General features: G+C 34.4%; 2 protein-coding genes and 1 long non-coding RNA gene across 4 annotated transcripts in view; 1 reads left to right on the forward strand and 2 right to left on the reverse strand.

Annotated features, from left to right (window-relative positions):
- Positions 1–127: 127 nt before the first annotated feature.
- Positions 128–8,322, reverse strand: LOC138320447 (uncharacterized). The gene is made up of 9 exons (XM_069263412.1): positions 8,031–8,322; positions 5,099–5,219; positions 4,745–4,845; positions 3,897–4,038; positions 3,704–3,798; positions 2,940–3,045; positions 1,810–1,894; positions 1,117–1,312; positions 128–685 (listed from the first exon to the last, which is right to left on the reverse strand). The coding sequence occupies exons 1-9, from the start codon at positions 8,172–8,174 to the stop codon at positions 578–580; spliced, it is 1,098 nt and encodes a 365-aa protein (XP_069119513.1). The 5' UTR covers positions 8,175–8,322; the 3' UTR covers positions 128–577.
- Positions 7,669–23,243, forward strand: LOC138320448 (uncharacterized). Its single transcript, XR_011208186.1, has 3 exons — positions 7,669–7,993; positions 10,398–10,451; positions 22,830–23,243. It is a non-coding gene; the product is annotated as an uncharacterized lncRNA (long non-coding RNA).
- LOC138320445 (uncharacterized) overlaps positions 11,760–25,179 on the reverse strand; it is a 48,912-nt gene continuing 35,492 nt past the window's right edge. For both annotated transcript variants that reach the window (XM_069263411.1, XM_069263410.1), the window contains exons 3-7: positions 16,037–16,257; positions 15,532–15,620; positions 14,869–14,986; positions 14,432–14,557; positions 11,760–14,057 (exon numbers count right to left, since the gene is read on the reverse strand). In XM_069263411.1, coding sequence (XP_069119512.1) covers positions 13,930–14,057; positions 14,432–14,557; positions 14,869–14,986; positions 15,532–15,620; positions 16,037–16,257 — 682 coding nt within the window. In that variant the 3' untranslated portion in view covers positions 11,760–13,929. The remainder of the gene's footprint in view (positions 14,058–14,431; positions 14,558–14,868; positions 14,987–15,531; positions 15,621–16,036; positions 16,258–25,179) is intronic.

Consider the following 25,179-nt stretch of genomic DNA (forward strand, 5'->3'; position numbering starts at 1 on the left):
AGTTTAACTTGCATTTAATAAGTCGTAAATAATAACACATTGAACATATTTTTTTCTAAAATCTCTCTCTCTCTCTCTCATACTAATTTTTATAATATGCCAATAATAAATAATTTTAGACGTCATGCATGTTGACTGTGTTATATAAAGATTTTATTTCTTTGATTTAGGACTTGAGATATTAACATCAATTGGAAAATAGTATTCAATAAAATAACAACTGCAATAACGCACTTTTCTGTATAAACTAAAAATATTTTCAATACTTCAATAAGTACATCACAAGATGTGTTACATATAAATCTTAGAAAAAACAACTGTTTTTAGTTCATGACGTCACTAAATTGTCTATATCGCGACGTCATAATAGATCTATTGATCGTATGACATCGATGACATTTTGTATACAACTATTACTTTTATCTAGGTTAATATGAGGAATTGTTCAACCTGAACAAAGTGATATTCCACAGGCAGATACTTGCAATAATACTGATAATTAAGTCCATACAAATATCATTGACTAGAAAATTTAGTACATATCTGTTTATATATTATTGTTCTGAGTATTATTAGTTTACATGAATGGTTTGAATGCCTCTGTGTGTTTGTTGTGGTTGACGATCTCCCAGCGTCCAATCCATGGCCCAGTTATAGTGGTATCAAACGGATCATTCACGTCCTCCTGAAAAACGTTTTAAAAATTAAAAAAAAAAACATATATGTATAATGGTCATAATTCAATGTAGTATTCTATCTATTTTGTTGGTCATCATCATCATCATCATCATCATCATCATCACCAACAAGATATCATCATCATCATCATTCCACCACCAACAAGATATCCTCATCATCATCATCTTACAATCACCATTTCATATTAAGTATTTTTCATACGACATTTTATGTAATATCAATGTCGCTTATACTTCAGCACTAACAATAATATACATTATGTTTTGTTTGTAGCATATGTCATTAATTATCATTATGAATATGTGAATAGCATAACGTATATAAAATAGCAATTCAAAATATTGCGACTATTCTAAACTATATGTTACAAGCCCATTGCCATAAGTACATCTGCAAACAGTGATAATCAAAGCTCACCTGTCTGTAGTACCGTTTCTGCCATTGTTCTTTTCTGTCGAAGGAGAAAAACTTTTGAAAATCTGCCTTCATGTTTGGATCCTTGGCGGATCTCATGGGAACTCCCTCGCCAAGACCGTAAAATCCCCAGTGTTCGTGTGGAGACTGCCAGCGTAGGTCACAGCTCCATCGGATGTCGTTAGACACATTCTCCAGACTGAAATATCAATATCAAATCAGTCATTATACCTATAAATTGTTTTAAAAATGTTAATAAAATAACTTTGAATGAGAATTGTTTATAAAATAGGTTGTAAATCAGTCGTAATTGTTGCAATTGTTTGTGACCAGAATACAGGATCATTCGATCACCATTGTGACACGTAACGAATCCGCTACCAAACACTTGTTCTGTGTAATAGGTGTAAATATATGTAACAGCTACCGCAATAACGTGTAAAACTCAAGAACAAAAATTGTAAACAACAATACATTGTAATTGGTTTACGAAAGGCGGATCAACTGCTCAGTGCATTTGAAGTTTTTCATTTATTTAGCCTTTACACATGTAATGAATAGGTGATCAACTTATAATACATATAGTATGTGTTACACTTTTTATCTTGTTTATCTTTAATGAGTATACGATGTTATTTATGATATACATTATGCTTACATTACGACGTTTCTGTATATGCTATTAACACAACCTACCTTCTATGTGGTGTCAGGTTGTGAAACAAAAGGAACCCCCCGTATTCTATTGGACACGTTTCCAGGTCTCTCTTCATATCAACATCTGTGAACAGGTATTTACTTATCAATCGGAAAGATGAAAAATAAAATACTATCATAAACAAACCAAATTCCGACATCTATAATTTGATTTATAATCTGGTAATATAAAATAAAAAAACTGTCTGTCAATATGAAGGCATCTCCTCGAATTGTTTTCTGTGCTTTATTTACCTCTAATAAAACTGATATATTGTAAGCGGAATAAGATTACTTAAAAAAACACCTTTATACCGGAAGCGTGTTTGTTTAAGAATCATTAGAAACGAAAGTGTTTCCTAAGGTTTGTATGGAATGTTGATAGTGCAAAATAATTTAACAAACCCACAATGCTAAATGTTCAACTATTCGTTGCAGATGTACTAGTATCTTAGTCATACAATGTATTTCTTCGTTGGTATAGAAATCTACTTTCGTTTCATTTACCGTAAATTATATTAACCAGTAGAAACGGAGAGTGTAGTCTGCTCACGGTAGGTGAAAACTATTGTTTATTTTACTATTTTGAAATACCATTAAATTCTGAAATAAGAAAGATGCTTGTTTTTATTTGTTCAGGTGCTATATTCCGTATAAGTTTGATGTATGTACCATTGAAGTCAGTATACGTATACCACCGGGAAATCAGGGTGCACGCCTATTATCGTGACGATCATATTATCGTAATTCGGTTTTTTTTTATTTACAAATATATTTAAAAAAAATCCCAAAACATCTGAAAACATATAACTAAAAAGATTTAATACAACCCTTATAAGTTGGAAAACCACGATAATACGCTGATCACGGTAATAGGCATGTACCCGGCTGTCATAAGATATAAGGACCGTTGGAAACCACGTTCTGACCAAACCTAATGGCATTACGTTTGAGTCGAATTCCGGATGAGTCGAATTATTTTCGTTGGTCCGTTGAATTTCGAGATAACGAGTTTCGACTGTATTTGTTTTTGTACATTGTACAAACAATACTTAGTTTGAAAACTAGTTTGAACACAATTATAGAATACAAAATTACGATTTCTAACTAAGATGTTGACTTTATCTTACCTAGCGTCTTCTCCATCTCCTCCTCCTCCAACATCACATACCAGGTGGGGCCCCTACAGCACGTGTGGTTAGCCACCTTCCCTTTCCTGTGTCCGTTCTTGATAACCTAATCAAAGTCCAAAGATGTTTTATTTTGTGATTTAATAATTTTATTTCATATGTTACACTCATTCCTATTGCTGTATTATGACGTCTTACATACGGAACGTTTTCGCGCCAATAAGATATCAATGCGCCACAACCAACTATTTTTTTTATTGTAAAAGTAAGTACAGGCACGGAAATTAATGCATAATTATTGATTTATTAAAATGAACAATAAACGTTATTCTCGATATATTTTGGGTTTGTGAAGTCATAGACAAAAATCGGACTGAAATTTATTTCATAGACGCGAAGAATCTTCATGCCTTTTTGTCTATAATGATATAAATCCACAGCATATTGAAAACAATGTCTAAATATTCAATATATTGTAAAAATCCGCACTACACATAACTATTATTAATACATAATTAGTGATGGTTTGGTGTCTAATTTAGCCAGGATAAGCGAATCAATTAGGATCGAATAAGGTCCTGTATTTGAAAGGCATTTTCAAAGGAGCATATTTCATTGAAAGATAAGATTGACGCATGCCTAAAATTTAAACATAAAAACATGTTATTTTGTAATATATGTGTCCTTGTTTCCAACTGATTGTGTGATGATATTTCAATATCAATGGAACAAAACAAAATCTGACGGGGGAAATGCCATCATACCTGCATACATCCGTTTTCAGGTATAGCATCCAGGAAAGGTACCCAGGCTGTTACTATCATATGATCATATGACTCGTTACTGAAATAGGCACTATCTGAAAAATTCACGGTCAGATCATTCATATTTTAAAATAATATTTCTAATTTAAACGACCTGTTAATAATTGACATAAAACTTCGTCTGCTTACATACCTTGATGCCAGGGAATGCTAACAGCATCACTTTTCGGTGTTTTAGTCCTCAGGTTCCACACAGGATGACCAGCGACGTCTGGACCTAGTAACTGTTCCATCACGTTTAGAAGTCGGGCGTTGCTCCACACGTCACAGAAGGCCTGCGGAGGACATGAATATTACTTTACAGGAGGATGAAGGAGAATATCATTATATATTATATAAAGCACTTAGTAGTGTTGGTAGATGTATAACAAATGCCGGTGTAACAGCAAAATGTTCATCACGATGTAACGTTTGCCTGGCACAACAAATGCGTAAATAAACTAGCAAAATGATATTTATTCATTACAGTAGCATAAGCGTTTTCACTATTAACACTTGCCATACACACTGTAGCTATTAGACTGGCCACAACACCCTAAACTGGTGGCCAGTCTATGTAGATATAGGTATTCTGCCTTTGCATACCATAGCAAAGTGCCATTTTGGGGTAGGTATAGGTTGTTACTTCATATGAATATGAGCATAAACGGTCGCAGCTGTTTCAGAGAAAACGACGAAAGTTCAAAAACACAAATCTGATGACGTAGCTATCAATACCGTTCCGCAAGGACAGGTTCCTATCTAATATACAACCACTGAATATGTAAGATGAAAGTGATGTCACAGTATCAAATAAGATAAAGCATCATTGAACGATGCCCGTCCTTTCCCAAAGAAAATTCTGTATCCTAAAAACTCAAAATAAACCGGAAAATGTTTTTAATGATTTGTAGCGGAAACACTTTTTTAATGTCCATCGAATACCAATACATTTGAGATACTTATAGTGGTTAACAAGGGGGTAGTGTTAAAATGACCTACTTTTGGCATCTTTTGAGATTTGAATAGCAAAATATTTGATCCGGGATATGCGTTTTCTAGTTGTGTTAGTCTCTGGAATAGGCCGTAATCTTCGTATTTATCTGTAAAATCAATAGAACCACGCACGAGTTACACAATACTTGGAAATCTATGTAATAATATGTATTGCTTTTGATAACTTTACGATGCTATTGTTTAACTAGATAATATGATGATTGAATTTACTATAAAAATTTAGCACATAGAAGACAATGTATTATCCACATGAACAAGTATAATACTTGTTTGCAAAAATCAATTTAATAATTTATCATCAATAAAACTTTTGATATAAATTGGATTTGAAATGATAACCTTTGATTTTCCCTGCGTCGTACAGCTTGTCTGCCAGCTCGTTCACCATTACCGATATAGCGTCCCGACAGGGGTCCAACTCGGTCTTGGTGTCGAAAAAGTTATTAACGACAACATACCCCTGTAATAGAAGTCAATAAGCCTGGATACATGGTTATAATATATTATTCGAGAGGAGTTTGATATTCTAAGGACAACAATGTAGTGATATGAAAATTTTTAACAGAACATAGAGGTAAAATATTTGGGACATTGAGTGGATTCATGAAACCAGGTCCCAGATGTACAAAAGGTGATTAGCTTCATTATTTGATTATTCGTCATTTCCGATTTACTGCAAAACTTGTGATTATATGCTCTCTAAAATGGGGAAGTTGTAAGAGAATGGATCAATCCTTTACAAATTGTCAATATTGTTTTACAAGAAATTATTTTATCTTGATTTGACAATTGTTATTTAACTGTGATTTATTTTGAGCAGCTGAGACCTGTTGTTTTTTTAACGAATGTCACATCATTTTACTGCACATTTAATTAACAGACACGTCCATTTGAAATAGTATCTTTGGATCATCTCATTAATATAGTACCAGATTTAATTTTGTGCATTACGTTTAATACACAATTACGTTTCTCACATGTAACCACTAATGCTAAGACTTTGAACAAGAGATCCCAGAGGGATCTTGGCGCCCACCAAAGAATGATCTATATCTGACAAAGGAAAGATGGATCTTTTCTCTACTTTTTAAACTTTTCAAACATACTACATATAAAATTTGAGACAGATCGCTTCAGTTCCTTTTTAGAAATAGCGGTAACAAACTTCAACTGTCAAAATCCAAGATGACTCCTTGGCGGCCATCTTGTTGATCAATCGGTCCTAAATCACAATATGCACAACTAGGGCCATAGGGGAACCTACATATGAATATTGAGACAGTTCCCTTCAGTACTTTCTGAGAAATAGCGATAACAAACTTTGAATAACAAAATCCAAGATGGCTGCCTGGCGTCCATCTTGTTGACCAATCGGTCCCAAAATGCAATATGCACAACTAGGTCCCTAGGGGAACCTACATATGAAATTTGAGACAGATCCCTTCAGTACTATCTGAGAAATATCTATAACAAACTCTAACTTTCAAAATCCAAGATGGCGGCCTGGCGGCCATCTTGTTCATCGATTGGTCCAAAAATGCAATATGCACAACAAGTGCCCTAGAGGAACTTAAATTTGAGAAAGATCCCTTCAGCACTTTTTGAGAAATAGGGATATCAAACCTTAACTATCAAAATCCAAGATCTGGCGGCCATCTTGTTTTTCCTATCAGCCTCAAAATCCGTATGGCACAAAAAGGGACCAAGGGTAACCTCCGTGTGAAGTTTGAACAAAATTCATTCAGTTGTTCTCAAGAAATATCGATAACAAACTTCAACTGCCAAAATCAAAGTTGGCTGCCAGGCGGCCATCTTGTTTTTCCGATCAGCCTCAAAATCTGTATGTCACAACTAGGGACCAATGGTAACCTCCATGTGAAGTTTGAACAAAATCCCTTCAGTAGTTCTCAAGAAATATCAATAACAAACTTCAACTGCCAAAATCAAAGATGGCTGCCTGGCGGTCATCTTGTTTTTTCCGATCAGCATCAAAATCTGTATGGCACAACTAGGGTCCAAGGGTAACCTCGCTGTGAAGTTTGAACAAAATCCCTTCAGTAGTTCTCAAGAAATATCGATAACAAACTTCAACTGCCAAAATCAAAGATGGCTGCCTGGCGGCCATCTTGTTTTTCAGATCAGCCTCAAAATCTGTATGGCACAACTAGGGACCAAGGGTAACCTCCGTGTGAAGTTTGAACAAAATCCCTTCAGCAGTTCTCAAGAAATATCGATAACAAACTTCAACTGCCAAAATCAAAGATGGCTGCCTGGCGGTCATCTTGTTTTTTCCGATCAGCATCAAAATCTGTATGGCACAACTAGGGTCCAAGGGTAACCTCCATGTGAAGTTTGAACAAAATCCCTTCAGTAGTTCTCAAGAAATATCGATAACAAACTTCAACTGCCAAAATCAAAGATGGCTGCCTGGCGGCCATCTTGTTTTTCAGATCAGCCTCAAAATCTGTATGGCACAACTAGGGACCAAGGGTAACCTCCGTGTGAAGTTTGAACAAAATCCCTTCAGCAGTTCTCAAGAAATATCGATAACAAACTTCAACTGCCAAAATCAAAGATGGCTGCCTGGCGGCCATCTTGTTTTCCGATCAGTCTCAAAATCTGTATGGCACAAATATGGACCAAAGCACCCTCCATGTGAAGTTTGAACAAAATCCCTGCAGCATTTTTTAAGAAATAGTGATAACAAGCATTGTTTACGGACGGACGACGGACCACGGACCACGGACGCAGGGCAATTTGAAAAAAAAAGTGCACAGCATCGTTAAGTTTATACTAAGCCAATCACAGAAGACTTTATAAAATATTAGGACACATTGAATGGATTGTTTCATTATTCACTGACATGCTTCGCAACTAACGTTAGATCATTAAACTGATATATTTTATTTACTTAAATGAGTGCGTTATAGACTAAATTAATCGTTGGTATTAAATGAAAGGTTAAAAAGACCGAGGCTTTCAATAAACACTGTAATATGCACGCCAGCCTGTGTAGTCTTATCAATCAACAATGTTACGATGCATCGCATATATATACTTAGAGAGATAAGCGGACACTAGTGTCATATTTACATCTATGCACATACACAGCCGTTGAATATAAACTATATAAGTCATCTACGCATATTCCAAAAATCTAGAGATAACAGAGCTAAAATATGCTTGCATTTTAGCAGGCGACACTTGTGGCGTTAGAATAATGTATCCCAATCTGTAAGTATACACATGTGATCATGATGTTGTTAATTACCTCCTCGAAGAACTGCTTGACCTGGGACTCGGTCAGCTGACCGGGTTTTGTCTCTGTGGGTTGTGGTGGTATGGTAAGGAAGGGGGCGGGATGAACCTCGTCTACTTCCCCCGGGTATCGGGTCTTCGCCTCCTCTGATGACATCTGGTCTGTTATAGCAAATATATTGTTCCAGATGTGTACGGCAAGTAACGTCGATATCAATGCTGATCGAGATACTGTATGTCAGCCTTATCGTATCAGATGCTGTGCGTGCTGGTGTTTACAAATACACAAGCCTTATAGTTCCGGTCGCAATCTGCTTAATATTGATTAGATAATGAAGCGAGGGTCGGTTATTCTACATGAGTAATGGGAGAAATCCTTATTTTGGTTTTGGAAGCATTGCAGTGAATCTGAACGATTATTTCTACAACAGCATCAATAGCATTATAAATTACGTGATTATATTGAAAGTCTATAATCTGCTCTAAATGCTATTTTTTTTTTGTGTGGGGGGGGGGGGGTGGGGAGGGGGTGTTCATAGTTTATGCGTTGTTATTAAGCATAATCCAGTTTAATATACAACATCTGCGTTATCTTAATATTTCATTTCGGAGTTGATTTGCACAAAAAAAATCATGTGTATTATAATAATGTTTGTATTTAGTTCCTCATTATAACTATTACTCTAAAACGTTATCGACTATGGACTACATGTTTAGATCAACGTCCGACACAGACATAGTCCGCTAAACCTGCCTATATTATTAGGCTTTTTTAATTTAATTTTTTTTTGCCTAATATATAGTCAGCTCGCGGTACGTATGTGAAATCGTAGGCCAGATTTGGCCTACGCTACGTCAGCGGCATATTTCTAATATATCGTCCATGCAATGCCGGGAAAACGTACACATACCTATATATTGGGATCTTATGTACTCCACTACCCCATGGTTTGCTCTACGGCGGCCATTACAAATGTGTGAAATAGAAGGGTCTCGGAAGTATTTCATTGTACAGAGTTGTTTAATTTCATAAATGGGATGTAACATGGGGGCAGTGGAGTACATAGGATCCCAATATATAGGTATGTGTACGTTTTCCCGGCATTGCATGGACGATATATTAGAAATATGCCGCTGACGTAGCGTAGGCCAAATCTGGCCTACGATTTCACATTTTGAAGAGGTACCGCGAGCTGACTATATATTAGTAAAAAAAAATTTTAAAAAAAAGCCTAATAATATAGGCAGGTTTAGCGGACTAACACAGACAGTGAACTGATGGTATATATAATATGTCGACAAACGGCGATATTTGATTGACATGTAAGCGTTATTTTGCTTTGTAATAAATATATACATACAATTACGAGGTTACTAATCTCATTTACCTCCGACATTTTGTTCTGTTATTTCCTTCATACGCTTTTGGTGGTGAAATAGATATTGTTTACAAATTTTATTGAACGTTTCTATCCAATAGTATGTAATACACAAAATATAATGAAGGCATATATACATATTGTTACTTAAACATTAATCTGGATATACTTAAACTATTATTTCTAAAACTAGAAACACATGTTGTATACGACAGTCGAAAAGCTCGAGTGTGTAAACCGTTCATTCAAATAATACGTTGTAAGTGTACTACATTAATTACATGGAACAATCAATTTAAACATATCCATTTGTTATCACATTTGTTTTTGTTTGGTACTTACTATAGATTACGAGCTGTAGAAAAAGCATTTATGTTGCCTTGGAGAAAAGCGTTATGTTAACATCCATGCATGCTTATATGAAGATGTGTCATTTATACCTGGGCACTAGAAATCTTTTTTTTTAAACTCTATATCTTGCAATTTCTTACATCTGTGTTAGATTATCTTATAACTACCACTCATTCTCTTTAGCACGCTTTTGTTATTTATTTATATATTTTTATTTTAATCGAAGCAACTTATGAAACAATAAGATATTTATCAATGTACTTCATTATTTTCTAAAACTACATGATACATCCAATCTGTTGAACTTATTGATGTGTCGTGTATTATCTATTCGTTCCAGTTTGTAACAATACCGATAATCCAGGCACGCGCTAAATAAGGTGACAAAACATTCAGCTTATATCTCCTGAACATGACAGACCACTATGGGGTGTTAGAATGTGACACAGCGGAATCCCTCCGTATTCTACTGGTCAAGTTTCCAGCTTTCTCTTCAAATCTACATCTGTTTGCGCAAACAAATATAATATCAAACATAATAAACATAACTAGAATACTGACACTAGGTCTAGCCTCTTGACATGGGTACTAGGTTATCGATACCATTGACGTGTTAAGATAAGTAATACCTAGCTTTTTAATATTTGTAGACAGATGATCAGATCCTAACCGTTTTCTCCGTGTGACCCTGGTATCAGGAGACTGTAAGTCGTTTCGTCGCTGCTTTCTGTGTGTTGTGTTCTGCTTTGCCTTCTATGGCTATTTCAGTTATTGTGTCTAAACGACATCTGAATAGGATAATTTTTTCTGTCAATGTAAAGAAATATGTCATAGTTAACTAAGGTAGTTTGCGGACTGTAGATTTAATAATTAAGCTAATAATTAAGCAATTTATTCTAAAAGAGATAGTTGTATATTAGGAATACATAATGTAAATTATACTGACCTATTGATATTGCAATGCCTATGTAAATATGTCATTTATGTGGTATTCAGAGACAACAAATAATCTCCAATGGACCATTGACACGGTAATGACACTTTAACAAACAATTCACCTGTATACAGTTATAACACTTATGATTATTTACCATATTTTATACTTCAGTGAAGACTGGCTTAGGTGTCTAAAACATCGTTAAATTGTGACTTGATTTTTTTGTCTCTGGTTCTAAAGTAGGGGGAGTCAATCTAGCATTAAAACTCTGCCAAGAAAGTTCTATCAACAACTTAGAGTCTGATGGACAGTCGAACTTAAGTGATGATATATGATAATCAGAAATGACCTCTATCATGGATGATTAATGTTAAATGCAAAGTGTAAAATGAAATTCAAATTTCTGAAATAGGCCCATGCGCCGGTGATGTCAATGTCAACTGTTGTCTACAACTACTGCAACCGCTCTTGTATGCAGTAGTGTAAATTCCTTTTATTAACATTGACATTATTAACCATGAAAGTGAAAAGCAATGTGCTATTATTCATAAAAGGGGCAATTAGCAACTGGTAGTTATTTGTGGCACTTGTGACTCGGTTATATGTAAAGCGTAATAATTAGACTATCATTATTTGGTTAACAGTATAACTCTACCATCAGACATTCCAAAGAAACCAGTTGAAATTGTTGACAATAACGTGGGTTCACCAATATTTTTATTCTTTTGCATTTGTGTTCAGTTATTTTTCATAAGGAATGTAGAATAACAGATTTGTAACAATTTGCTTCGTGGTTATGTGAGAAAATTCGCTTCAATGAATTGCCCCTTTAACATACTTTATAGAAATATTCTTTGATGTTTTTCTATGGAAAATCATTAAACATACATTAATGAAATTTTATATTGAAAAATACATCAAAATGAACAAAAAACATGGAAATTAAAACAAACCTAGTGATTTATGCTAGTATGATTTCATGACTCCGTTGTGCACTAATGGTTTATGTGTCCATTGTGGTATTCGGCTCTCTATCTCTCATATCACGAATTTAAAGAAACGAAATAACCATAAATGTGTTGATGATGTATTTATTAAATAAAAAAGATATGTGTTTCCGGCTTTGGAAGAAGAGTAGGAAAGTTGTAAAGGCTAATTATGCGTCACTTGAAGGTACATCACATAAATATATTTTTTATATACAATATAATGCAAAATTGATATCACATACTTTATTTGAATTCGTCATTCAAAAATAAATTTGATTTCTGTGTATGTCCTATAATGTCATTCTAATAAACACATTTATCATAAAATAGAAAACAAAAGTAATTAAAATGCGATGTACAATAAATCAATCAATAACATACAAAACAAATATGATATAACTGTACAACGTTTTGAAAGAATATGGTAGCAGGATATAAAACACTTTGTTAGTAAATATGATCAGTATAACGTTATAAAAACATCACTAAGCTTGATGTGAAAACAAAATAGGATGTAATATATTGATTTAACAAAGCATGGTCAAATATAAACTCTTGTAAAGCACTCTCGGGAGCATACGATAGGAAGTTGAAGTGTTATTTATCATCTCGACCTGTGTCTAAGTCTGGTCCCCTTTACATGGCTAGTGAGTAAGCTCTGATTGCTTTACGAAGAGCGTAGATTAATATTATTGTAATTTCACTCGGATTTGAAATTGATTTGTGAGACGAGTGTTGTAATTAGCGAAAAACCCTAAAATCTTGATATATATATACTTATGTGTTAAACCATAATACCTAAATGTCTTGAATTTAGCTGGCATTCCATACTAGGATATCACATGTTTAACACAGATTGTAATTCCTGTAGCGTTGTGTTTTCAGTTTATCTATAAAGTATCAGGTTAAGGTGAAGTAATATAGATTAGTAAGTTATACCATGGAAGTTAATTGCCATTTTGGATATAAATTAAAGTAGCTTCATTTTGGTCGAGCATCAAGCAGATATTATTAAGTCATTGTTAAACGATCTAGCATTTTAAATTCTAATTTACATATTTAAAAGCTGTACTGCATATTTTCTAAAAACGTTAGTATTACTCTTCATTGATCTACATTCTTCTGTTAGGGTAGTGAATACAATTTAAGCTACACCGTACACTGTGGGGTAAGTACATGTCTTGGCAGTGCTGAATGTCGAAACTATTATATATGAATTCAAATGTATAGAAAGTTGGTTTTACTGTAAACATCGCTATCTATAAAGTTGTTGTTTTCGTTGTTCCTTTAGAATACCAAATATAAAAACAACTACCCATGCCTAATACACTGTTGCTATCAGTATTTCATTGCCTAACCACGAATAGTTGTCCCCAAGAATTTATATGACAGCCCTAAACTACGAATTATCACTCAAGAATACTTCATGTTATACTGTATTAGACCTACAGGTGAAGTGGTGATATGAGTGATACTAAACTGATACACGAATATGTATGAAATGACCGCGATCTCCATATCTTACTGGTATAATTAATATGTATTGTTATATTATTACCTTAAATCATTATCACAATTTTATCCATTGCACGTTTAATCTTTTATTGAGAACTGTAAGTAGAAGAGCAAAGATATTTCACAATACGTTTTCTATAAAAATATATACACTACTTATGACGGTAACGAAATAAAATAAACAAAAACATAAAAACACGATATCTATATGATATAAGGTCACTTTTATCCTGAATACTGATAGGTGAAAACAGATAAAAAATATCCGATATTAAGTCCATTCAAGTAAACTTATTAAGCTTCATTGTGAGATCCTTCTTTCGTGGAATAGCGTCGTCACGAAATAAGATCCCCGCTAAAATGTACTAAATTTAAGTAACATATATAGCACTTCGTGATCTCCGCTGTATTACAGCACACAATATATCTAAAAAATGGAGACACACAATTAGAATGGCGAACGCACAATCTCTTGATTAAACCAAATAATGATTTAAAACGTATTGCTTTTAGCCTAACTATTAACTCCCGTGAACTAAATCCTCTTTATGAATTTATCTCGCTGCAGTAGACCACGATTTTCTGACATCTCAGTGATATCATGCGTAGATGGCTTAACTCCATCCAAATACTGGTCCGTAAACGCTAACTGCAGTGTTAACTGTATAAACCATGCTGATGTCAGTGGTGAACAGGTCGTAGCGTTCCTTTTAAATAATCCTGAAATATTCTAAATATCTCCTAAAATGCCGAGTGAGGACCTAGTGAGTGGCTTGTATCTCTCCGCATATTCCGGATGGTAAATGCTGGTCCCGAGGCCTTGCTATGGGCGTAGCCTGGAGTGTATGCGGCGGGCCCGGGCGTTTTCTCTGTAACCAAAGACGACGAAAATAAAAGTCAAATACACACTCAAAATTGATATAAATAGAAAAGAATCTTCAGCATTATCACACATTTTGGACCTGTACTTCATAAGAGAAATTTCTATGGTTCCAATTCCCAATGTAACATCGCATCAGTAAATATCAGATTGGTGAGCCGAAAATTCTAGACTTTATTTCAATAGTATTATTAAAAACTTAGATATCTTAAATACATGTACATCATCGAAAACTCTCTAAATAAGGTAGCTGTTCACAAGCATTACCACTGTTGGCCTTTGGTATCAATCATTAAGGTTAAGGAAAACAGGTACAGGTCGTAGAGAAATCATAGACCTTCATGATAAAGATATTGCCATTACCTATAGAAGGCCACAATACGGTGCCAGAGCGTCGGAACTGGTGGCTATACGACGGCCCTCGCTGGTGGACCAATTTGTCTGCAGAGTCTTTCGTATACTCGTTAGGACTTGGTTCCTTAGATGAACCTAACGATGAAGATGGCAAAATATATTAATATACATGTAACGTTAAATCATTTTGCTAAGCATGGTATTCTATGACATTAAGTATGATTTTTTTTTTATTTTTTCGCCTTGAAATCGAGACAGATGATTCATGACCTTTTGTAACGAGGACATTCGTTACAAAGAATTAGGCGTACGTAAAATGGGCACAGACTACTGTAAACATATCAACAGTTGTTCACGTAGATTATACTGAACTACAATCAAGCTATTGGCTGAAAAGGAATACAGTTTTGTCTTGTGGAATAATAGAAATATATAGTATTACTCACCTGTTTTGTGCATGGTGACCTCCTTTCTGACCCCAATAGAGAAGGATGGTGCCTCGGTCATCGTCCGCTGTCGTGGACCTAACAGGGACTTTTGCTTATATAGGTTGGGAGTTGGCCACTGAAATAGGTAAAGAGTAAATAAATAACAGAATCAAAACCAAATCCCATTTACTATTACTGGTCAGGGTCAATGAATAACATAACTGTTTGTAGTGGAGACATATCGTAGTATCCAAGAGAACGCTTCCCATGCTGCCATCGGCTATACGCGGAGTAGTATGTAACTTAATCGGTCGCCTACTGCAGCTTCTACTCACATCTCACAGAGTACATTTGTAAAGGTGTTATATTCAAGGTTTCGCATTATTTTTGTCGTATTTTTAATCACCACCTTTCGGTACGAATCCAACATCATTTTATCTTTTTATTACGGTTTTCCTTTCACAAATGAAAAATTGAATAGTAATATATACCTTTTGTACAATCATTTGAAAAGCAGTCACTAATGAATTGATAAGTGGCTCAGAATTATCTATTTTTGCTAATTTATTTCTCTATTTGCTCTTTCATTACTCTCCTTTGTCTCCAAGTTGTAAGCTTTGAAAACATGATAACTGAGGATTTCAAGGTTTGATAAGTTTTCATACATTATACAATGCTTACACTCGTGTCATTGTAGAAGTCCGTCTTTGTCTGCCACACGTGAGGGCTCTGGAACCATGGCTTCTCCCAGGACGTGCGTGCACCTCCCGCTGAAACATATGACGTCATTAAATTAATCAATTTTATCGTAAAATCTTCAATTTCTGCAAATATGTGGCATATTCAACATAATAACTGCTGTCCAAGTTTAGCATTGACGGATCGCCAGCTGTCAATCAAACCGCACGTGACTTTGTATTTTGTATTGTGTGTGCTACGATGTTTGCTCCGACATTGAATAGAAACACATGCGTTTGTGAGCACGAGGCGTGGCTATATTTCACCTGGCGATCGGTCAATTGTGCGCACAGCTGTTTGTTTTTATTTTTAACTTTCAATATCATTTCCCTGTAAAATCGTATTCTGTTTACATCTATATATACTTAGCGTTTCAAATGAACTAACTTTGTTTAGATTTAAACACTACAAATTATAGTCCATTTATATATTCCACCATTGCCCTTACATTTCTCTGGAGCACATTTGGCCCTGAATGTCCACGATGGAGCATTGGTCTCGGCCAGTGGTTTGTTGCCCGGGGAGTACGACCATGGTCCGGGCCCTTCCATGTCTATCCGTAGTGGAGGTCTGGCATTGTTCGCCTCGTCCCATCCTATCACCTTGGTCGGCTTCTTCGGGTCCTCGTAATACAGGCTCGAACCCTGACCCCGAGAAGCTGGCTTAGTCCTGTGAATTTCACAAAATGAACATATATTTAGCACAGTCGTATGTCTTCTACAGAGGAAATAACGATATACAAGAGTTTGATAAAAACTTTCAAAATAATTTAAAAAATGATTTTTAAAAAAAGTCTTATTGATAATAAAACGCCTTTTGTGTAAAGAAACTGAACAGCATTCAAAACACCATTGGTTCAACAATGGTTATAACCATCGGTGGTAGAAGACAGACAAGTTGAGAGAAAATTGGTAGGATATAACTCACGGTAACCCGTCTATAAAGCGTTTTAACTTAATAACATTAATGGTAATCATTTGTATGATCAGTTATAAGTAATTCTGATTTAATACATTTTGTGTCCTGGGTACAACTGAATGTTTACCTATTAATATTTATCATGTACATATATGTATATTTATAATACAATGTTACATTTAAAAAGTTAACTTCAACTATGAATCCATTGATTTTGTTATTGTTATTGATTTTAAATACAAAATCGATACCTAAACTTTGATTACCCCCTCTCGTTTTAACCCATATGTATATCTGACGTATAACCACCCTGTGAAGTAAAAAGTATTCTACATTGATCTTTAGGTCACTGAGCCCGTATTTATAACCGTGTGTATACCTACATTATTGTATCGCTTTTATGACGAAGCTATTACTTTAGTAAGTATAACATCAGTTATCATAAACAACGGCTTGGCCTCAACTCCGTGTAAGTAATCCAAAGTATAGATAAGTACAAGGTTTTGGTGTAAATTGTTCGCTTGTTTTGTTTTGTTTGTTTTCTTTTCTTTTTATTTATATCTTGGTTTAGAGTAGAACTAACACCCATCGGTTTAGGAGTTTAAATATATCTACAGTACATGTAGTTGTCTTCTGTTTAGTGTCCTATTTCCAAACAAACAAACAAACAAAACGCATATAATACATATGTATATAGCCTACCTATGTCAGTATATAGTATAATACTTATGTGTATAGCCTACCTATGTCAGTATATAGTATAATACATATGTGTATAGCCTACCTATGTCAGTATATAGTATAATACTTATGTGTATAGCCTACCTATGTCAGTATATAGTATAATACATATGTGTATAGCCTACCTATGTCAGTATATAGTATAATACTTATGTGTATAGCCTACCTATGTCAGTATATAGTATAATACTTATGTGTATAGCCTACCTATGTCAGTATATGGTATAATACATATGTGTATTGGCCTACCTATGTCAGTATATAGTATAATACATATGTGTATAGCCTACCTATGTCAGTGTACAGTATAATACATATGTGTATAGCCTACCTATGTCAGTATATAGTACAATACATATGTGTATAGCCTACCTATGTCAGTATATAGTAAAATACATATGTGTATAGCCTACCTATGTCAGTATATAGTATAATACTTATGTGTATAGCCTACCTATGTCAGTATATAGTATAATACATATGTGTATTGGCCTACCTATGTCAGTATATAGTATAATACATATGTGTATAGCCTACCTATGTCAGTATATAGTATAATACATACATATGTGTATTGGCCTACCTATGTCAGTATATAGTATAATACATACGTGTATTGGCCTACCTATGTCAGTATATAGTATAATACATATGTGTATTGGCCTACCTATGTCAGTATATGGTATAATACTTATGTGTATAGCCTACCTATGTCAGTATATAGTATAATACATATGTGTATAGCCTACCTATGTCAGTATATAGTATAATACATATGTGTATAGCCTACCTATGTCAGTATATAGTATAATACATATGTGTATTGGCCTACCTATGTCAGTATATAGTATAATACTTATGTGTATAGCCTACCTATGTCAGTATATAGTATAATACTTATGTGTATAGCCTACCTATGTCAGTATATAGTATAATACTTATGTGTATAGCCTACCTATGTCAGTATATAGTATAATACATATGTGTATAGCCTACCTATGTCAGTATATAGTATAATACATATGTGTATAGCCTACCTATGTCAGTATATAGTATAATACTTATGTGTATAGCCTACCTATGTCAGTATATAGTATAATACATATGTGTATTAGCCTACCTATGTCAGTATATAGTATAATACTTATGTGTATAGCCTACCTATGTCAGTATATAGTATAATACTTATGTGTATTGGCCTACCTATGTCAGTATATAGTATAATACTTATGTGTATTGGCCTACCTATGTCAGTATATAGTATAATACTTACGTGAATTGGCCTACCTATGTCAGTATATAGTATAATACTTATGTGTATTGGCCTACCTATGTCAGTATATAGTATAATACATATGTGTATTGGCCTACCTATGTCAGTATATAGTATAATACATATGTGTATTGGCCTACCTATGTCAGTATATGGTATAATACTTATGTGTATAGCCTACCTATGTCAGTATATAGTATAATACTTATGTGTATAGCCTACCTATGTCAGTATACAGTATAATACTTATGTGTATAGCCTACCTATGTCAGTATATAGTATAATACTTATGTGTATAGCCTACCTATGTCAGTATATAGTATAATACTTATGTGTATAGCCTACCTATGTCAGTATATAGTATAATACTTATGTGTATAGCCTACCTATGTCAGTATATAGTATAATACTTATGTGTATAGCCTACCTATGTCAGTATATAGTATAATACTTATGTGTATTGGCCTACCTATGTCAGTATATAGTATAATACATATGTGTATAGCCTACCTATGTCAATATATAGTATAATACATATGTGTATAGCCTACCTATGTCAGTATATAGTATAATACATATGTGTATTGGCCTACCTATGTCAGTATATAGTATAATACTTATGTGTATTGGCCTACCTATATCAGTATATAGTATAATACATACGTGTATAGCCTACCTATGTCAGTATATACTCTAACAATTGCATGGTTTTTCAGTCTTTTCTTTATTTACAATTTCCTCAACATTGAAAATTGTATAACATCACAAACACAGAGAGAGTTGTATACCATATCACTGTCGGAATATTTATAGAAAGGTTCAGACAGCGGATCTATCAGCAAATACCAGACAGTCACGTACGAAAGATAAACTTATATGATCATAATGACCAGCACAAAGGATTGTATTATTATACATGTATTGAGTAAGGATTACCAAATGAACCAATCTCGTGCTGAACCTATTTCAGGGTTGTTGCATTATACGTGACAGTGGCCGACAGCATCTGCAGCAAATATGCTGCAACCTGTACAGCATATTTCACAGTCAAGCGTACTGATCAAGTCTCCTATAGGTTTCGAGATTATTTCGATAAAAAGGCATAAATAAAAAAAATATGAAATCTGATCAGGCCACAATTTAGACTCAGAGGCTCTGTTCAACGTTCATCGACCAGACACATCCTTTATCTTCACATAGCTTCTTGTCATGAACCTTATACGTATGACATAAAGCCCACGGTATATGTAATGTCCTATCCTATGACCCAGACGTATACCATTTCATATACAGTCTTCTCTCCTACCACATACTCTAATACTGTCATAAACCTTATACGTATGACATAAAGCCCACGGTATATGTAATGTCCTATCCTATGACCCAGACGTATACCATTTCATATACAGTCTTCTCTCCTACCACATACTCTAATACTGTCATAAACCTTATACGTATGACATAAAGCCCACGGTATATGTAATGTCCTATCCTATGACCCAGACGTATACCATTTCATATACAGTCTTCTCTCCTACCACATACTCTAATACTGTCATAAACCTTATACGTATGACATAAAGCCCACGGTATATGTAATGTCCTATGACCCAGACGTATACCATTTCATATACAGTCTTCTCTCCTACCACATACTCTAATACTGTCATGAACCTTATACTATATGACATAAAGCCCACGGTATATGTAATGTCCTATCCTATGACCCAGACGTATACCATTTCATATACAGTCTTCTCTCTTACCACATACTCTAATACTGTCATAAACCTTATACGTATGACATAAAGCCCACGGTATATGTAATGTCCTATCCTATGACCCAGACGTATACCATTTCATATACAGTCTTCTCTCCTACCACATACTCTAATACTGTCATAAACCCAATTTAAAATGTCCTTTTTTAATCTTAGTAAATATGCACAGCCATGGCATAAGGTCTGCCAAAGTCTCTTAATATCAGTTTCATGAACGTCAAATGTAAACCAAAACTACACAAATCCAAACCAATGATTACATACATGATTACAATTACAACAATACAAACTACCAAACGAGAACTCTGTTAACTTCCCCTACCAACACAGAACTCCATTACAACCATGGGTTACCTTGTAATCTGTTGGAGCGGAGGAATCCCCACAAAACTCCTCTGTCGATGAGGGGACACCCCGATAATCGCAAAGTATCCTTTTCCATTCACGACCTCAAATTTAGGCATTTGTTTAAGATTTTTAGACATTTTGTTTCGCTACACTAGGACTGACTTGTTGTTGATCACTACGTCGTGTAACACTTTTGTATGTTGTAGACGTGTGTTCCAAACGATCTCCATGTTAAATCTTTGTCCGTTCCGATCGATTCACTAAGCCTAAGTAGCAATGTTATTATATATCCCTGAACCTGAATGGAAATTTTAATCGGATTCCAGACATGGAATAACTTTTGGCATAGCATTGTTAGTTTGTAAATATAACACTTATACTTAATAACCAAAGCCTACATGTGTCAAAATTTTATGTATACACCTTGGTATATCACAGATATAGAATCATAATCAAATGTCACAAAACGTCGGATATTGCACATTTCTCACTCTATAATACCATAACACGCATTCTCATTAAGCTTACAATCTGTTTGGAAAGTGTCGTACACATACGAGTAATATGCTAGTATACTAGAGTGTCTTGATTGATGTTTTTGTTCTCTGTACTTCACAAACAGACATTTAAATACGGCTCCCTATATAGCACAATAATCACCGAGTCACAGACAGTTTATTTCATTGAAATCATTGTTCGATAAAAAAAACAGTATGTTTATCAGAAAGTTAAAAGAAATACTACGGTTTGTCGTAGTTGAGTGATCGTAAAGAATGTTCAGTAATGTATATTTTACCAAAGGGTTTGTTCAAAGAGAAATAATCTTCATTACATTATGTTCTTTTATTATTTTACAAAATACATATGATATTTTATGAACTTAGCATACTGTTTTCAATTTCAACAATATTGTATTGATATCATGTACATCAATAGGATCGGACATCAGGCTACGCCTATTTAAGTCTTCTCCAGATCATATTTTAAAATATAAACATGAATTCATACTGCAATTCATTAAAACATATATTTATATATACAAATAAACTGAATTAGTTACAGTATAGTGATTATAATATTAATAATTACTGATTAAAGGGGGATAACTCCAATTTTATTTTTAATAGACAATGTTTCAGAACAAGTCTAGTTATTTGGAATTCATGTTCCTAATGATTGTAGTTTTTGGATAGGGATAAGAATCATGCTCTTTTTTTGACATACTTACATACATACACACCATGAGATATTATGCCAAAAAGTCCCTGTGCTTATGCACACTGACCCATCCCCTTGGAATATGTATGAGAGCTGACAACAAATGAGTATTTTGTCTTCAGTTGAATATGAAAAAAAATTGGTAGGACATTGAATGCAATTTTTTTATATATAATTGGAGTTAACCAACTTTTATGGTTCTAATATGTGACTAGTTGAATGCATTGACTGAAAAATGTAGGTGTAAAATAATCTTAAACCAATATATATATCCATCTATGAGTATAAACATCCCGGCTGCAAGCCATCAATCGACGGTTTTTCTCGGGGACATTCAGGAGTTCAATTATGACATAAATTACTCATAAGATACATTTACAAAAGTGCCATGGTTTGCTGGTTTCGATTGAACACTGCCATCTCTTACCGATGTCTTTGGTTATAATCAATATTAAGTCGATAAACCTTTTCTAGAAGGACAATGGTCAAATGTTAAAGTACACGTAGTAAGAGTTTTGTATTGCTTACTTATGAATACAAATCATATATTACCATAAAGTGTAATTTTACCTTGTGTCTGATATTGTTAACATTTTTCTTCTAAAAGTCTTCTACGTCTCCCCTCATATTATTTGATATGAACTTTTAACACCCTTTGATGTACAGTTTATTTTCTGGAAATTCGCAGTAACCACGTATATGATATAAAAAAAGAATTATCAATATGCCATAAAACACCAGTTTATGACGAAACTCCTCAGTATCCTACCCCCTCGAAGTCGGATGATCTTACCTGATAAAACAAGATACCAATAAAGAAAGTTTTATGACTGTTTAAAGCAAATAAACACTGTAGAACAGAAAACACACCAAAACACATATATTGATTATATGTCAAGAACTTTAAACAATTTAATGACACTTAAGTTGCTTTTTATTGTAATATCGCTTTTCTCTTACAGGTGTATGTTTGCGACACACATGGATATCGGTGCTAATGTCAATATAAATGCCGCGCGCTTTCAAACAGGAAGTTGGTCGGTGGTCAGGAAATGTTCGCCTTTTCGCTCAACTTAATATTGATGTTTTCATCATCGCAGAAAATCATAATCTAAAATACATGTAATTCTACTATGGGAGGCACAAAGAACATTTTTCACATAGAAGGCTTTTCTCGAACGAAATATATATTTTCAAAACTGCAATGCCAAGATGTCAGCACGTACATGACGCTATGTCTATCAGAATATCATGCCGTGACTACAGATGCAAACATATTGTTGATGTGTGTTACAACCAAAGTGAAACTACAGTATTCAGTTTAACACTCCCAATAAATGCAATAAATGCTGCATAATAGCATGTCTTAACTTTCATACACCCAGTCTACATTAGACCATTGAATGATAATTAATGGTAGACTTGAGATAAACGTTATCCCACAAGGTAACCTCATCTGAAAGTTTGAAACCAATTCATCCTTTCTCTTTTTTGGACAGTCTTATTGGTCTACTCCTAACACAAAGTCAATGCAGTTATCACACGAATCACGTCTGAAATGATGTAACAGTATAACTTGTCTAACATAGGGACCAAGACAAAATGGTCTTTCTAACTATGTGACAATAATACATAGGTCACATTGTGTTGAACGTGGCCACTTGGGACCATGTGAAAGTTGTCTTTTTAAGCAGATGGTCTTTATACAGAGGTACAGAGGTGGTCACTAAGGCAGGGCTGACTGAATATGAAATCATAATTCTTAATCAAACTTTTTCTACATTGTATATATAAACGTTGGCATCCTTAAATGGACAAAAACATTATAAAATATACTCGTACAAATAGTATATGATGGAAGCTAACCACCCAATCGTTACCAAACATTCACAACTATGTATGTAATATATGATGGAAGCTGACCACCCAATCGTTACCAAACATACACAACTATGTATGTAATATATGATGGAAGCTGACCACCCAATCGTTACCAAACATTCACAACTATGTATGTAATATATGATGGAAGCTGACCACCCAATCGTTACCAAACATTCACAACTATGTATGTAATATATGATGGAAGCTGACCACCCAATCGTTACCAAACATACACAACTATGTATGTAATATATGATGGAAGCTGACCACCCAATCGTTACCAAACATTCACAACTATGTATGTAATATATGATGGAAGCTGACCACCCAATCGTTACCAAACATACACAACTATGTATGTAATATATGATGGAAGCTAACCACCCAATCGTTACCAAACATTCACAACTATGTATGTAATATATGATGGAAGCTGACCACCCAATCGTTACCAAACATACACAACTATGTATGTAATATATGATGGAAGCTGACCACCCAATCGTTACCAAACATTCACAACTATGTATGTAATATATGATGGAAGCTGACCACCCAATCGTTACCAAACATACACAACTATGTATGTAATATATGATGGAAGCTGACCACCCAATCGTTACCAAACATTCACAACTATGTATGTAATATATGATGGAAGCTGACCACCCAATCGTTACCAAACATACACAACTATGTATGTAATATATGATGGAAGCTAACCACCCAATCGTTACCAAACATTCACAACTATGTATGTAATATATGATGGAAGCTGACCACCCAATCGTTACCAAACATTCACAACTATGTATGTAATATATGATGGAAGCTGACCACCCAATCGTTACCAAACATACACAACTATGTATGTAATATATGATGGAAGCTGACCACCCAATCGTTACCAAACATACACAACTATGTATGTAATATATGATGGAAGCTGACCACCCAATCGTTACCAAACATACACAACTATGTATGTAAATATATGATGGAAGCTGACCACCCAATCGTTACCAAACATACACAACTATGTATGTAATATATGATGGAAGCTGACCACCCAATCGTTACCAAACATACACAACTATGTATGTAATATATGATGGAAGCTGACCACCCAATCGTTACCAAACATACACAACTATGTATTTAATATATGATGGAAGCTGACCACCCAATCGTTACCAAACATACACAACTATGTATGTAATATATGATGGAAGCTGACCACCCACTCGTTACCAAACATACACAACTATTTAGGTAAAAAGGATCTGTAGTCTTTGTGAGGTACCGCGTGTACTGTGAATAGTGTATGTACCTAGATACTATACAGACATGTTTCTGCGGCGAGGTTGACCTGCTACTGAAAAACAAAGCTGCCTGTTAAAAAGACAATACCGCAAGACAGTCCGCTGT

Source organism: Argopecten irradians, chromosome 4 (assembly GCF_041381155.1).
Source record: "Argopecten irradians isolate NY chromosome 4, Ai_NY, whole genome shotgun sequence".
NCBI lineage: Eukaryota > Metazoa > Mollusca > Bivalvia > Pectinida > Pectinidae > Argopecten > Argopecten irradians.

Excerpts from the sequence above, each read along its gene's own strand:
- LOC138320447 (XM_069263412.1), bottom strand. The coding sequence starts at position 8,174 with ATGTCATCAGAGGAGGCGAAGACCCGATACCCGGGGGAAGTAGACGAG. Across the intron at positions 1,895-2,939 it reads GGAGATGGAGAAGACGCTAG|ATGTTGATATGAAGAGAGAC; the intron begins GTAAGATAAAGT and ends ACCTGTTCACAG. Across the intron at positions 686-1,116 it reads AGAAACGGTACTACAGACAG|GAGGACGTGAATGATCCGTT; the intron begins GTGAGCTTTGAT and ends AACGTTTTTCAG.